A 14,107-nucleotide genomic window follows, 5' to 3' on the forward strand; every position below is an offset into this window, starting at 1 on the left:
TGTATATAAGTTTGTTGTTCATGCCCCCTGGAGTGCGTGTTGGTCGAAAGCCCGCCCCTTTTTCCTCGCACTGTTGTGAATCACAGAGGGATGTGTTGGTAGCAATGTAGCTTTGTTGTTAGAGTTGAATGCTATGTAGTAGGGCTGTAACGATTTGACCAAAAATAAAAACCTTGATTAATTGAACATTTGACCTCGATTACGATTAATGAATGATTATTTTGCTTCTTTTTTTTGTGCCCTCATAAGGTTTTTGTGTAAGTTCACTGATAAGGTTTGTACCGTAAATATTTTCTACTATTAAAGGTGGATTTTTTTTTCTAATGAAAAAGTGCATTTCTTTGTGATTTTAAAGTACTTGAAGGAAACGGTTGACTTTCAGCAGTTATTGTCTATGGGGAAGATTTCTGCTTGTTGTACATCAGATACAGATACATTAGCACATAGGCCTACATTACATTTATTTGAATGCATTAATGAGAGAGTGATTGTGTGTGAATTACTCATACTGTCTCTATTCATTATGAAGCTGTGGTTTGTACTTACTGCAAAGGTATTAAAATGTATGCCTATAACGGTTGAGTTTCTTAGCTCCTTTAGTGACTTTACTTTAGTCACAGGACAGCGTTGACACTGCGTTTCTGCGCTGCTCTCTGCGCGAGCTTCTGTCTGAGTGTTCGTTTGTCACAATATATCAGGCATTAGTTCAACATACACATCTGATGGTCGAAACTCGCTTTAATGTTCAAACTGGCAGGGCTTAAACCACCGACAAATGACAAACTTTGTGAGGACGCACTTGATAGAGGTCTGCCTTCAGGGCACGCGCGTTTTCAGAGACGCGACACAGCTCGGCTCTGTGTCACAGAAAAAAGCTGACCACTGAATGGAGAAGTTTTCCGTATTGTTGTTTTTGAATAGTGCACAATCGCGTTAAATGTTGAAACTGGCAAGCCTTTAAACGCATTTACTTGACAAACTTTATGAGCACGAAAGTGAAAGCGATCTGGCTTCGGGGCTTGCGCGCGCCGTCTCTGTGTGTGTGTGTGTGTGTGTGTGTGTGTGTCAGCGCATAGGCTATAAGAACAGCAATTAAATGACCTGTATAAACTGTGTAAAACATGCAGTTACTATAGTGATTCTGGGCATTTATAAACACAGATAACTGCTCCTGCATCTCTGTGTGCCTGCAAACTGCACATGATGTGACTGACGGGGCGGAGTCACGTGAAAACCGAAATAACCGACATGGGAAAAATACGTCGGTTAGAGGTTCTGAATGTCGGTTTCGGTTATTTTTCGATTAATCGTACAGCCCTACTATGTAGTGATATCATGCGATCTTTACTTTAGTGTGATGTTGGTCCGCCAGAGCTTTTTGTGTGCGTGGTGTACTGCTTACCCTCAGGTATACGTTTTAATGTGGTACATTCGGTGTTGTGAGAAGTTTGGTTTGAGTTTCCTATAGTTAACTTATGCGTTTTAGTGCGGTGTGTTTACAGGGTGCCCACCTGCGCGTCCGGGCAGCACAGTAGACAGGACGGTGCACCAGCTGTTCACCCACCAAATAAAGGAGCTACAGTATGACTGTGTGTGTGTGTGTGTGTGTGGTTGTGAGTGTCCCATCGTCTAATTATAAGGTGAGTAGCTTGTTTCTCCCTTGTAAATCGTGTATGTTTTGAGTTGAAAGTGTAATAAATGTTTACGTTTAGGGTCCTTGTGAAGGCATGGCGCCTTCTCTCCCCTCCTTTATCTCTCTCTCCAATTCGCAATCTGGGCTGCGCTGCTGCTTTGGGTCATCAACACCTCTAGTCCAGTGGCTAAGTGGGCTGGATATTAGTTTATTTTTTGTTGTGGTCGTTATTTTGGTTGGCTTAATTTGTTTTGTTATTTGTATTGAGTTTTCTTTTGTATTACTGTCACCAACTCTCAGTTCCTTTTGTGATTTTGACTGTTTTGGTAACAGTCACTATTAATTGGAGTGATTACCGCTATGCGGTATCAGTGATCTCGGTTATATTGCAATCTTGAGCCGTGATCAGTTCTGAGTTTGATCTTTGCTGCTGTGAGACTATACGTTGCCTTCTTTAATACTTTTACATTTTGCTAATTTGAGTATTGTACGTTTTGTTTATATTTGTTCAGTATTTTGATTCTGACTGTTTGGTTTGTTTGTCTTCTAATGTGATTCTCTTCCTTGTGTGTTTTGCAGGAGCTGAGTGTTCCTTGGGAGCGGGCTGGTGTTGGGTTGCACAGGCTTCACTTTAATATTGGTTGTCATTTATTGCTGTGTCACTATTTCTGGTCATTATTTGCAGTGATTCTTTGTGGATGTGATTCTGATTGGTGGGATTTCTTTTGTGCACTGGGTGCAACATACTAGCCCGCTTCTCATAAAGGAAGTCTCATCCCCCCCTTGCATTGCTTAATTTTTGGTTTGTTTTCTTTTCCATCTGACTACAACAATTAAATGCTGTGTTTGGGATTTTAAATTTTGTAAACTCTTTTTAACTTTAATAAAAATATCGTTTTAAACAGAAACTCACGCCTCTTGTCCTTTCCAAGTGGAGCTTATTTGCGTGTTCTTTTTGATAATTTCCCCGTTTTCGGGGTGGCGTAGTCATTACAAATCAGCCACATACTACATTTAGAATCTTTTTCTTGTTTCCAGTCCAAATATCTAAAATATTCTTAAATCAAGGTGCATTTACTAGATAAGTAAAATGACATAAGACATTTGTTCTTGTTTACTTGAAAATAAAATCAAAATGAAGTGAGTTTTTGCTTAAAACAAGCAAAATTATCTGCCAATGGGGTGAGAAAAATAATCTTATTTCTGTTTGGGACAGAAACAAGATTTCAATCAGAAACAAGATTATTTTTCTCATTCCATTGGCAGAAAATGTTGCTTGTTTTAAGCAAAAACTCACCTCATTTTGATTTTATTTTCAAGAAAACAAGAAAAATATCTTGTCATTTTACTTATCTAGTACACCTTAATTTAAGAATTTTTAGATATTTAGACTAGAAACAAAACAAGTAAGAACTAAGTAAGAAGAGCAGTGTATCCCTTATCTTCCCAGCATCAGAGGGCTTCTGTCTTTTTTGACACTACAATTCGGCCATCCGTCATAAATAATCAGGCAACTTACACCGTGTCAACACCTGGCGCGAACGGCCAAGCACCCTAAAAAATTAAAGCAATCCTGTCTGCGTTGGATCCGGCGAGAGGCGACGCAACACAACAAATTCCCCTTACTATAAACTGATCTCGCGTTGTATTTCTGACGCACTTCAAGTAGCTCGGCGGGGGGAGATTGATGAGGCGGAACGGGATGAGGCGGGGGACTTAGTTACGTTTTTTTTTGCGCTTTATTTGGTAATATTTCAAATGAATATTAATAATATAGTATCAGTAGGCTAATACATTTTGGCGCCCCTATGGATGAGTGGCGCCCCTAGCATTTGCCTATTCCGCCTATGCCACGGCACTGACTGGGAGAGTAAGAGGGATTCTTATGGCGGCATTTTAATGCCATTAAAGGGTAACTTCAGTGATTTAGCATTAAGCTTTGTATTTAAACTGGGTCATTTATGCAGTAGAAATGTGAAATTATTTTTGAATTTGGTGCCTTCTAGACTGAGAAAAGACAGAAAATGTATTTTTGTCTCATGTGGATGAAAGACAACAACTCCCAGAATGCACTTGCTCCGCTGCTCAACGAGGCCACTCCGTACACTGTCGTTTTGATTTTCATTGTAATACAATAATTTCGTTCAGTTAGAGAATAAACACTACAATTAAAAACTGAACGTGTCTTTTCAATAAAGTGTGAGTGAGCCGAACGAAAGTCACGGCACAGACACAGCAGTGTCAGATTTCATTCGAGCTCATGCAGAGCTGAGCAGAGCTGAGGTAAGTGCCAGTCTGGCACGTTTTTAGATCGCAAATAGAAGCTAAACTATCACAGGAATTCATTGAAAAGTTGAAACACTCACTTTACTCTGCACCCCGCTCCGTTATTGTCCGTGTGGCCGTCTGTGTCTTTACATTCTGTGCGTGAGATCTCTCCGCGAGCGGGTTGATAACACGCGGAACAGCTCCATCTAGTGGCTGTAGTTTTGCTTCTGGCCAAAAAAATCCTCCGATGACGCAAATATTGTCATTTTGCGTCATCGGAGGAATTTTTCCAGAAATAAAATGCATAATTCTCTCGTCACAGGGGGATATGAGGGGGGAAAGTACCATAATTTGAATATACTACCGGGTTTCTACTGATACAAAGCCTAATGCTAAACCACTGAAGTGACCCTTTAATAACCGAGCACACAACTGATGCTTGCTCGCGCAGTAAATCACTCCCGTGAGAGAATAACAGATCTACATGCGAGGAAACGGCAGCCCGCAAGCTCCTTTTAAACCCGCGCGTGCATAACATCTCCTCTGCTCGCAAATCAAGCCCTTGTGAGCTTGGACACGACTGGCAGCACGTGCGTCATCATTCCCCACACACGCGCTCAAGCTTCTATTTTGCTCGCACGAAAACTTTTTATTTTTGTCAGTCGTGGGGCGGGACTTTACTTATTTCATTGTAACCTGAAATGTCATTGGTCAATCGGTTTTTTCCGGAAGTCAGTTGTGAATGGACACCTTTTGTAAAACATGCAAAAGACATGGCTTCATCGACGGACCAGCTGCAGAGTTAAAATTTATTTACTGACTGATTGCATTATTAATATAATATGTCCTTAACAGATACTATATTAACTTTATTTATTATTTTTATGGAGCTGTAGCTTCAGTCGGTGTTGGTGTGACGGCACAGCAGCGGTCGCGTGGTTTTCGGATCATCTCTCTGTGTTGTTTGTTTAGAGCAATCACAAAGGCTGTTCTCACAGCTGGTTCGGTGCACTAGGTGGAGAGCGCTGAAAAGCCGTTCTTACGGCTGGTAAGAGAGCGCCTTCGTGTGAGAGAGCGCGCACGTCAGGCTGCACCCACCCCCTGACTGTGTCGCCGCGACCCCGCCCCATGCGTGCTTCAGCACCAAGGAGAGCGTCCTTCTGAAAGAGCAAACACAGATAGAGCTTGCGTCTTTTTCAAGATGACATTCTATCTGTGTGTTTCTGGATGCGGTGGTTACCTGTCACCAAGGGATGGTCACCAGCGCTGTATCTCGTGTTTGGGCGTTCAGCACGCTGACGCAGCGCTGGTGGATGACTCATGTTCTCACTGGGGGAACATGACCATCTCGGAGTTGCGGTCTAGACTCCATCTCGCAAGGGGTGGAGTCCCCGTGCCTCTGCCTCGATCTAACCCTCCACAGAGGGTTACTTCAGGCAGTAGCGCGGGTGATTTGAGGGTTACGGTGAGCGCGCTTCCCCCAGGGAACCAACCCCCGGGAACCCTCATCCCTCACGCACTCCGCAGCCAGTAGAGCTGCCGTTGGAACGTGGTGGGCCGTCCTCGAGATGTGCACCATCCGTATCCTTTGGGGCTCCCCCTGATGATCAGATGTCCATCGCTGCATTGGAGGGAGGGTCAGACTTCTCTGGAGATGACGTGTCGGCGCAGGGGGCTCCTTCGGGAAGATCCGCTGTGCCCGATACGGATCCAGAGATGATGGCCATGCTTTCCCGGGCCGCCGAGAAGATCGGGCTCGTGTGGAACCCTCCACCGTGTCCCGAACCTTCAAGGTTGGATGATTGGTTTCTCGGGGTGGCCCGTGCTGGTTCTCAGCGCCCCACCCCGGTTCCTTTCTTCCCGGAGGTGCACGAGGAGCTCACTAGGTCATGGACGGCACCTTTTACTGCCCGAAACCGGCCCAGTGGATCCTCCTCCCTCACCACCCTCGATGGCGGACCTGCAAAGGGTTACACGCAGGTTCCTCCCATGGAACGGGCCGTTGCTATGCAACTGTGCCCTAACTCCACATCCAGGGGGAACCCGTGTCTCCCCTCCCGAGCCTGTAGGTACTCGTCCGATCTGATCGGAAAGGCCTACCAGGCTTGTGGAGAGGCAGGCTCCGCCTTACACGCAATGGCGTTGTTGCAGGTTCATCAGGCCCAGGCACTGAAGAACCTGCACGAGGGTGGTCACGATCCCGCAGTTCTCCAAGAACTGAGAACCGCAACGGACCTCACGCTTCGTGCAACGAAGGTTACGGCGCGGGCCGTGGGTCGTGCAATGTCCACTATGGTGGTCCAGGAACGCCATCTCTGGCTGTGTCTGGCAGACATGAGGGAGACCGACAAGATCAGGTTCCTTAACTCCCCCGTCTCCCAGACCGGCCTCTTCGGCGACACGGTCCAGAACTTCGCCCAGCAGTTCTCGGCCGCACAGAAGCAGACTGAGGCCATCAGTCACATCCTGCCACGGCGGTCAGCTGCTGTCTCCACCCCGCCGCCGGCAGCACCTCAGTCTGCTCGTCGCCGAGGGCGGCCGCCTGCGTCTGCCTCCGCTCCCGCGTCGCAGCAGCAGCCTCCACCCAAGCGATGTCGTGGAGCCGGGCGCAAGCAGGCCGCCCAGCCCGTCCAGGCTCCTGCCAAGAGAGGTGGCAAAGGCAGGGGCAAGGGCAAGGGCAAGCGGCCCTGAGACGGGCGACCCGGAGATGGGGAGGACTGCTCTTCTGGAGACGGTGACCGCACCGCTCCATCCCCCGGAGGAGGGCCGGGAGGAGAATCTTGTGTTCCGTTTTGTTTCTGTTCCGCCCAGCGGTACCCAAATTTTCAATAAAAGAGCAGTTTCCTCCATCTCTGGGTCCTCAGGGGGCTCGGAGAGTTGTGGCCGGTCAAACGCCGGACCACACTCATCCTCCCCCTTCGCCAGCGGGCAGCAGTGGACGACCTCCTCACGTTCCTCCTGCCCACCTGTGGAATCAGGTAAGTGTTGCACAGCACACTCTCACCTCGCTGCGAGCCGCCTCCACGAGACAGCCACCCCAGCCCGGTACCTGCATTCCACCTCGCTGCCCCACGGTGGGTACGCCGGTGGTCCCTATGGTCCCGCTTGCACGGTCTCTGCGAGCCTGGCTAGAGCTCCCCAGTCCGTCTCGCTGGCTCATTCGGACCATCAGGCTCGGCTATGCGATTCAGTTCGCTCGGCGCCCCCCCCCAGGTTCAAGGGCGTCCGCTTCACCTCGGTGAATGCTGCAGATGCCCATGTCCTGCGTGCAGAAATCGCTGTCCTACTGGCGAAGGACGCGATAGAGCCGGTCCCTCCAGCCGATATGAAGACCGGCTTCTACAGCCCGTACTTCATTGTACCCAAGAAAACCGGTGGGTTACGGCCAATCTTGGACCTGCGAGTCCTGAATCGGAGCCTCCACAAGCTACCGTTCAAGATGCTCACGCAGAAACGCATTTTCGAATGCATCCGTCCCCAAGATTGGTTTGCAGCGATCGACCTGAAGGACGCATACTTTCATGTCTCGATTCTTCCTCGACACAGGCCGTTTCTGCGCTTTGCGTTCGAGGGTCGTGCATATCAGTACAGAGTCCTGCCCTTCGGGCTGTCCCTGTCACCCCGCGTCTTCACGAAAGTCACGGAGGGGGCCATTGTGCCCATGAGAGAACAGGGCGTTCGCATCCTCAACTATCTCGATGACTGGCTCATTCTAGCACAGTCCAAGGATCAGTTGTGCGAACACAGGGACCTGGTGCTCAGACACCTCAGCCAGTTGGGTCTTCGGGTCAACTGGGAAAAGAGCAAACTCGCCCCCGTGCAGAGGATCTCTTTTCTCGGTATGGAGTTGGATTCGGTCGAACAGACAGCGCGCCTCACGGAGGAGCGTGTCCAGTCGATGCTGAGCTGCCTGAACACGTTTCAAGGCAGGATGGCGGTTCCACTGAAACAGTTTCAGAGGCTCCTGGGGCATATGGCGGCCGCTGCGGCAGTAACACCGCTCGGAACACCGACGAATCGTGCCTAGAGTTCGGGCCGGGTGATACCCACGTGGTGTTGAGACCCCGGCCTGGCTATGTGCACAAGGTTCCTACCACTCCTTTCAGGGACCAGGTGGTGAACCTGCAAGCGCTGCCCCCGGAGGAGGCAGACCCAGCCCTAGCTTTGCTCTGTCCCGTCCGCGCTCTGCGGGTTTACGTGGATAGAACTCAAAGCTTCAGAACCTCAGATCAGCTCTTTGTCTGTCACGGAGGCCAGCAGAAGGAGGAAAGGCTGTCTCCAAGCAGAGGATGGCCCACTGGATAGTGGATGCCATCACCTTGGCTTACCAAGCACAAGGTGTGCCCTGTCCGCTCAGGGTGCGAGCACACTCTACTAGAAGTGTTGCATCCTCCTGGGCGCTGGCACGTGGCGCCTCGCTGTCAGACATCTGTAGAGCTGCGGGCTGGGCGACACCCAACACGTTCGCTAGATTCTATAGCCTACGTGTAGAGCCGGTCTCCTCCTGTGTTCTCACCTCAAACGGGTAGAAGCACTGAGAGGCCCCGGCTCTTGTCGGCTTGCTGCGCTACGGCGCTTATATTCTCCAGAAGCAAACTCTGTGAGTCCTCCACCGCCCTCGGTGCCGGACGTGGCGGAACGTCTGGCATCAGGCCCCTTGCCGCTGAATCCTTGAGAACCGGTATTGGGCTTGGGCCATATGAGTGACCCTGCGGGGATCCCATATTTTCTTCCACGGTCGCTCCTACGGGAAGCCCGTTTCTTTCCCTTGGGAGAGCCTTCCCTGCAGTGGGACTGAGCCCCCTTCTCCTTGCGGGCTACGGCTCAGCATTGTACTCCACATAACTCCTTCGGGGTACGATGTGGGCTCCGCAGCGTTCCCTTCTCTAGGGCACGCTTTCCCAGTGTTATCCAATAATCACTGAGCGGTTCATGCGGAACAGCAGTGATGGACTTCCCGGTGTGAGCCCCGTCTCATCAGGTAAGAGAGCTCAGGTGGCTCACACAGGGCACTGGATGGGGGCAGAAGCCATGGCGCTTTGGTAGGGATTCCTATTCGTCGGTACTCCGACGTGGCGTCGAGAGTGACCGACTGAATGGGAACGTCTCGGTTACGTATGTAACCCTCGTTCCCTGAAGGAGGGAACGGAGACGTCCCGTCGCCATGTCCTCTGTACCCTGCTGGGGTGCCTATCTACCTACCCGGCTCCTCAGCAAAAGGCTGATTTGATGCAATCACCTGTGTCTCATTTATACCCGCACGGCGTGGCATGAGCACCTGGTGCAATCATTGCATGCCAATGTGCATTGGCTCGTTTAGTTGTTTAGACACTACCAAAAATAGACACCGGGTGTCATCCAAATTCCATTGTTTTTTTTATGCAGTTTTTTTTTATATATATATTTTCAAAACATATTGAATTTGTTTTTGTATTTTTTTTTTCTTCATTGAATAAAATGAATGCAATAAATAAAAAGCTCTGTACTATTTGGGGTTCTCTTGGAGTAGCCTAGGCTTTTATTTGTACATGATTGATTGTGATTCACACTGAAAATACTTGAGTTAATATATATATTATATATATATATATATATATATATATATATATATATATATATATATATATATATATATATATATATATGTCTGTAAAAAAAGAATACACACACAGAACAATACTTTTTTCTGCACTGAACACCACAATGTTCTTATCTGGAATGGAGGGAAAGTTTCATGCCCATACTTCTCATATAGGTGGATCCTGGAAAGTTTGGGAACTCCTGATATATTGTGATACTGACAGTAACCTATTTGTATTGTGTTTAAAAAGAAAGAAAGAAAGAAAGAAAGAAAGAAAGAAAGAAAGAAAGAAAGAAAGAAAGAAAGAAAGAAAGAAAGAAAAAAGCTGCTAGACCATTCAATGATTTGCTTAAGACAAACCGAATAGAAGAGATTAGAACAGCTGAATCAACCTGAGTTGGTCCAATGTAACTACCCAATGTTTAAACATACAATAAGTGCACAGTGTGACCCATCTAATTTACAATACCCTCACAACACAGACTTAGGCCCAAGATATAGGGCAGTGCCAGATAGCAAAATGCTCATGCATAATTTGGTAATGCTGCACCCACATTCATGGCCTAAAAATAAACAATTTTAGGATTTTAACACATGCCTTAAACATTCAAGTCTAACATTCACTGATCTTGCTTATTTATGATATTGTTATCTATTGGTAAAGTTTAATTAGAGTTTGGAAATGCTGATGGTCATCAAAAGTTGGATTTTCGCAGAATGTAAAACATTTTTTCAAAAGTGGATGTAAAGAACATTGTGCTACACTGCTTGTGGACTGCTTGAGTTAAAAAAAATAGCTCAGAAAAGTGAAGAAATGGGAAAAGCTCTACCACAGTTTCTGTCTAGTATCTACTTGGTTTTATAATTTGTATCTAATTCATACTTTGTATCTAATTCAATGACATTCAGACATTTTTAATTGTGGCATAATCGTCCAAATACCTTTTTAAGAATCAAAAGAATCAAAAGTTTCTGTTGGTAGGCCTATACATTATTGCCACTATTGGTAGAAAAGGGCATTACAGAGGCATTCAAATGGATTTAGGCTTTTATTCAGGTTAACAAGCACCCTTAGAGCTTACTGCAACTTTTTTAACTAGTTTGCTAAACTTTGAAACAAAATAATTGCAGAGGCTTCAACGTTTCCTGAAACAGTTTCAAAAGCATCATCAGTACAAAACAGTAACAGTGTGCACTGCTTATTAAATGACTCTGATTGATAATCACTGTTAGAAGAACACGAGTAAAGATCAGTTTTTAGTACACCTGTGTGTTTTTTTAATGGTATGTGCAAGTAATGTTTAGAGCTTTTCCATACAATAGACATAAAATAGACTTTGATGATAAAGATAAAGCTAATTGCTCTTAGTTTTATAGAAACATTACAAGACAGAACAATCATTTTGTAAAATGCAACATATTAAGCTTTTTGTAACATTAGTTACACAGGGAAATAAATGTTTTAGAGTCATTTTAATGCTATTTAACTATTTATAGAATTTTAATTATACTGAATAACACTGGTTGAAAGGCTATTTAAATAATTATGCAATTTAAAATATACTGAATAACTGATTGAATGTTGCTTACTAATATACTCCATGTTTATGCTGAAATAAACACAATTTACAAAACAATTGAAAATTAATATTTTTTTTTAACTTAACTTATTACAAAACATGCATTTGACATATAGTATTTTGTTTGTTTTTAAAAAGACTATTTTGCTAATCGGACAGATCAATGGCTCTCTTTCCGTGGCCACACATCAGTGAACTCTTCATGTACTTCTTAAACTTTTGATCTCTCATGCCATATATGAGAGGGCTCAGCAGACGTGGTAAAATGCTGGTGAGAATGAATGTGCAGAAGTAAATTACTGACTTATAGTAAGGAAATAGATCCCCTAAGGCCCCATCAAGGACCGTTGTGAACAGGGACAATGTACAGAGCAGTAACTGGACTCCATGCAGTAAAATGGTTCTCCTGGCCTTCTGGGCTTGAGCTGGTTCTGAAGCAGCTGCATTAGCAGAGAACAGCACTTTGAAGTAAGTGTAGAAGAGCAGCACCCACACTGAGCACATATAGCCGATGTTAAAAACAGCATGGCTTATTATATGGTACTCAGAATTAAACACATTTTGTTGGTAGCACATGCGGCTAGTGGTAAAGAAGGAGAGTGGACTAAGAGCCAAAGCAACAAACATGTCCACTATGCCAGGCAGGGCTCCCACCAGCCAGATGATGCCGATCAGGATTTTTGTGTTTGGGACGGTGCATATTCGTGCATGATGTAGAGGGTAGCAGACGGCCACAAAGCGCTCAATAGCCATGCCGGCCAGGTTTAGTGGCGTGTTCTCGTAGACGTTGCTTCCAGTGAGGATGAAAATGCAGCAGATAGCAACATTCAAGTTAGGTATTAAGTACGTAAACACAAACAAAATCGCTGTAACAGACAGTGTAATGATATCATTGATGATCAGATGCATGTAGAGGATATAGCGGGGCTCCTGAGCGAAGACAGGATTCTTGAAGAAAGTATAAAGCAGCAAGCTATTAATAAAATTGATAATGAAAGCAAATACAAATACAATGAGGTTTTTGAAAATTATCTCCCCCAAAAATTCTTGCCGTCCGTTAAATTCTGAAATGTTCATTTCACAATTGTCAATAGTTTTAAATATAATTTAGCTGAAAGTTAGGATAACCCTTCAAAGCAAAATGGAGGCCTTGTGTGATGCAGCTCTTAAAAGTCTGTGCTCTCTGCAGTTAAAATCTGTACATCAATGATCAGATGTGTTTCTCTGGTCCTTCTTTCCGTCTCTTGATCTGTCTGTTATATTATTGCTGCTATCTGTCTGACATACTATTCAGAGGTTGTCCTGATTATTAAGATATTCTCATGAGCATTGCTGTAATGTCACTACCAAGTCCCCAATGTGAGAAAAACAACGAGGTTGAAGCAAACAACACGCAAGTAGAAAACAAATTGACCTATTATGTGTTTTTGTTTTTATTTAAACAGGTGGCCATTTACTGAGGATCACTGAGAAGTGAAAAACAAGTATGTCTTTTAATATCTCTTGTGTGGTGTGAGATGTACGTAACTTGAGAAACCCATTGTAACATAATGTATTTATTTTATATACATTATGTACATATATGCGTTTCTATAATATATATAAAATGTTGGACCGTGTCAAACATATTGGAGCTTTATTGAGAGTACTGGAGCTTTGTAATTTGGATAATTTTTGCTTATAGTTTACAGATTTGAAACCCTTTCTTAAAACAGTTTCTCCGGCTGCATATGGATCCTGTCCTAAATAGCAACCTTAAAGGGTTAGTTCACCCAAAAATGATTATACCATAATTTACTCACCCTCAAGGCATCCTATGTGTATATGGCATTCTTCTTACAGACATATACAATTAGAATTATATCAAAAAATGTCCTGGCTTTTCCAAGCTTTGTAATGGCAGTGAATGGCAGCCCAAAATTTAAAGCATACCAGCAAACACACGCCTTTAGCTTCTGTTGTCTTCAGCAAGCGCTCTGTGTCACTGTCATTGCCAGCTCTGTGTTTGTGTCTGAGTTCAGAATTTCTTGTTTTTTCACAAGTTTGCATCACACACTGACATTATTTGAGAGAAAAATGGCGAGCGAACAGAAGTTCACTAAGTGTGTTCCTCCATGCTCACGCTATATCACGAGCGGGGATACACACTTAATGTGTGTTGTTTGTTTGGGAGAGCAGCACACGCATTCAGCTCTCAAGGGGGCCGGCTGCGAGCATTGTGAGGCACTGCCTATGCGAGTGCTGCGATCCCGCCTGGCGCTCTTTGAGGTGGGCGTCCCAGTTTGCGCTCCCCGCGGCACGGGCCCCACTGTTGCTGAGGCACAGTGGCAGCTCATGACGTGGGGTTTGCAGATGGATCTGACGGTCGGGCTTAAGACGGGCCCAGCCCTATCTCAGCCTTCACCCGCCAGATCCAGTGCCGTTTCTCTGGGTTCGGGAGCCCGCGCTACGTTTTCTCCCGCCCGGGGGGCGGCCTCGGTGCTGCAGCTGTTTTCCTCTGAGGAAGTAGATATCTGCAGTATCGAGACTCGCCACTTCAAACCCCCGCTAGTGAGGAGCTTGTGGAGGTTTTGAGCAGGGCTGTAGCTAAATTAAATATTGACTGGCCACAAGATCAGCAGGAGCGCGCCTCAGTAAAAAGCAGGCTTGATGAGTGCTTTCTGCCCGCCCGCTCTGTTCAGCCTCCACGGCGGAGCTTGCCATTTTTTACTGATCTCCACACCGAGGTGTCGAGATCGTGGAAGCGGCCCATGTCATCACATGTGTTCAGTCCCCATACAACAGTTTACAGTAACATTGGGGGGCTGAAAAGACATGGTTATGGTTCAATGCCGAGGGTGGGCGAAACACTTGCAAGCTATCTCTCTCCCGAATCAGCATCGGCCATTAAAGCTCCGTCTTTAGCCACTAAACCATTAAGAGCTACATCAACGTTAGTGGGTAAAGCGTACTCGGCAGCGGGTCAGGTCGCCGCATGCATGCACACTATGGCTATCGTGCAGGCATACCAGGTTGACCTGCTGAGAGATCGGGAAAGTCATGAAA

The 14,107-nt window shown here is 45.8% G+C and overlaps 1 protein-coding gene across 1 annotated transcript; it reads right to left on the minus strand.

The window, feature by feature from the left end:
* Positions 1-11,209: 11,209 nt before the first annotated feature.
* or90j1 (odorant receptor, family 90, subfamily J, member 1) lies at positions 11,210-12,139 on the minus strand (the record flags this gene model as incomplete). The annotated part of the gene is made up of 1 exon (XM_079826314.1): positions 11,210-12,139. The coding sequence occupies one exon, from the start codon at positions 12,137-12,139 to the stop codon at positions 11,210-11,212; it is 930 nt and encodes a 309-aa protein (XP_079682440.1).
* Positions 12,140-14,107: the final 1,968 nt, after the last annotated feature.

The sequence above is a fragment of the Gobio gobio genome, assembly GCF_949357685.1.
Source record: "Gobio gobio genome assembly, chromosome: 10".
In the NCBI taxonomy this organism is placed as follows: domain Eukaryota; kingdom Metazoa; phylum Chordata; class Actinopteri; order Cypriniformes; family Gobionidae; genus Gobio; species Gobio gobio.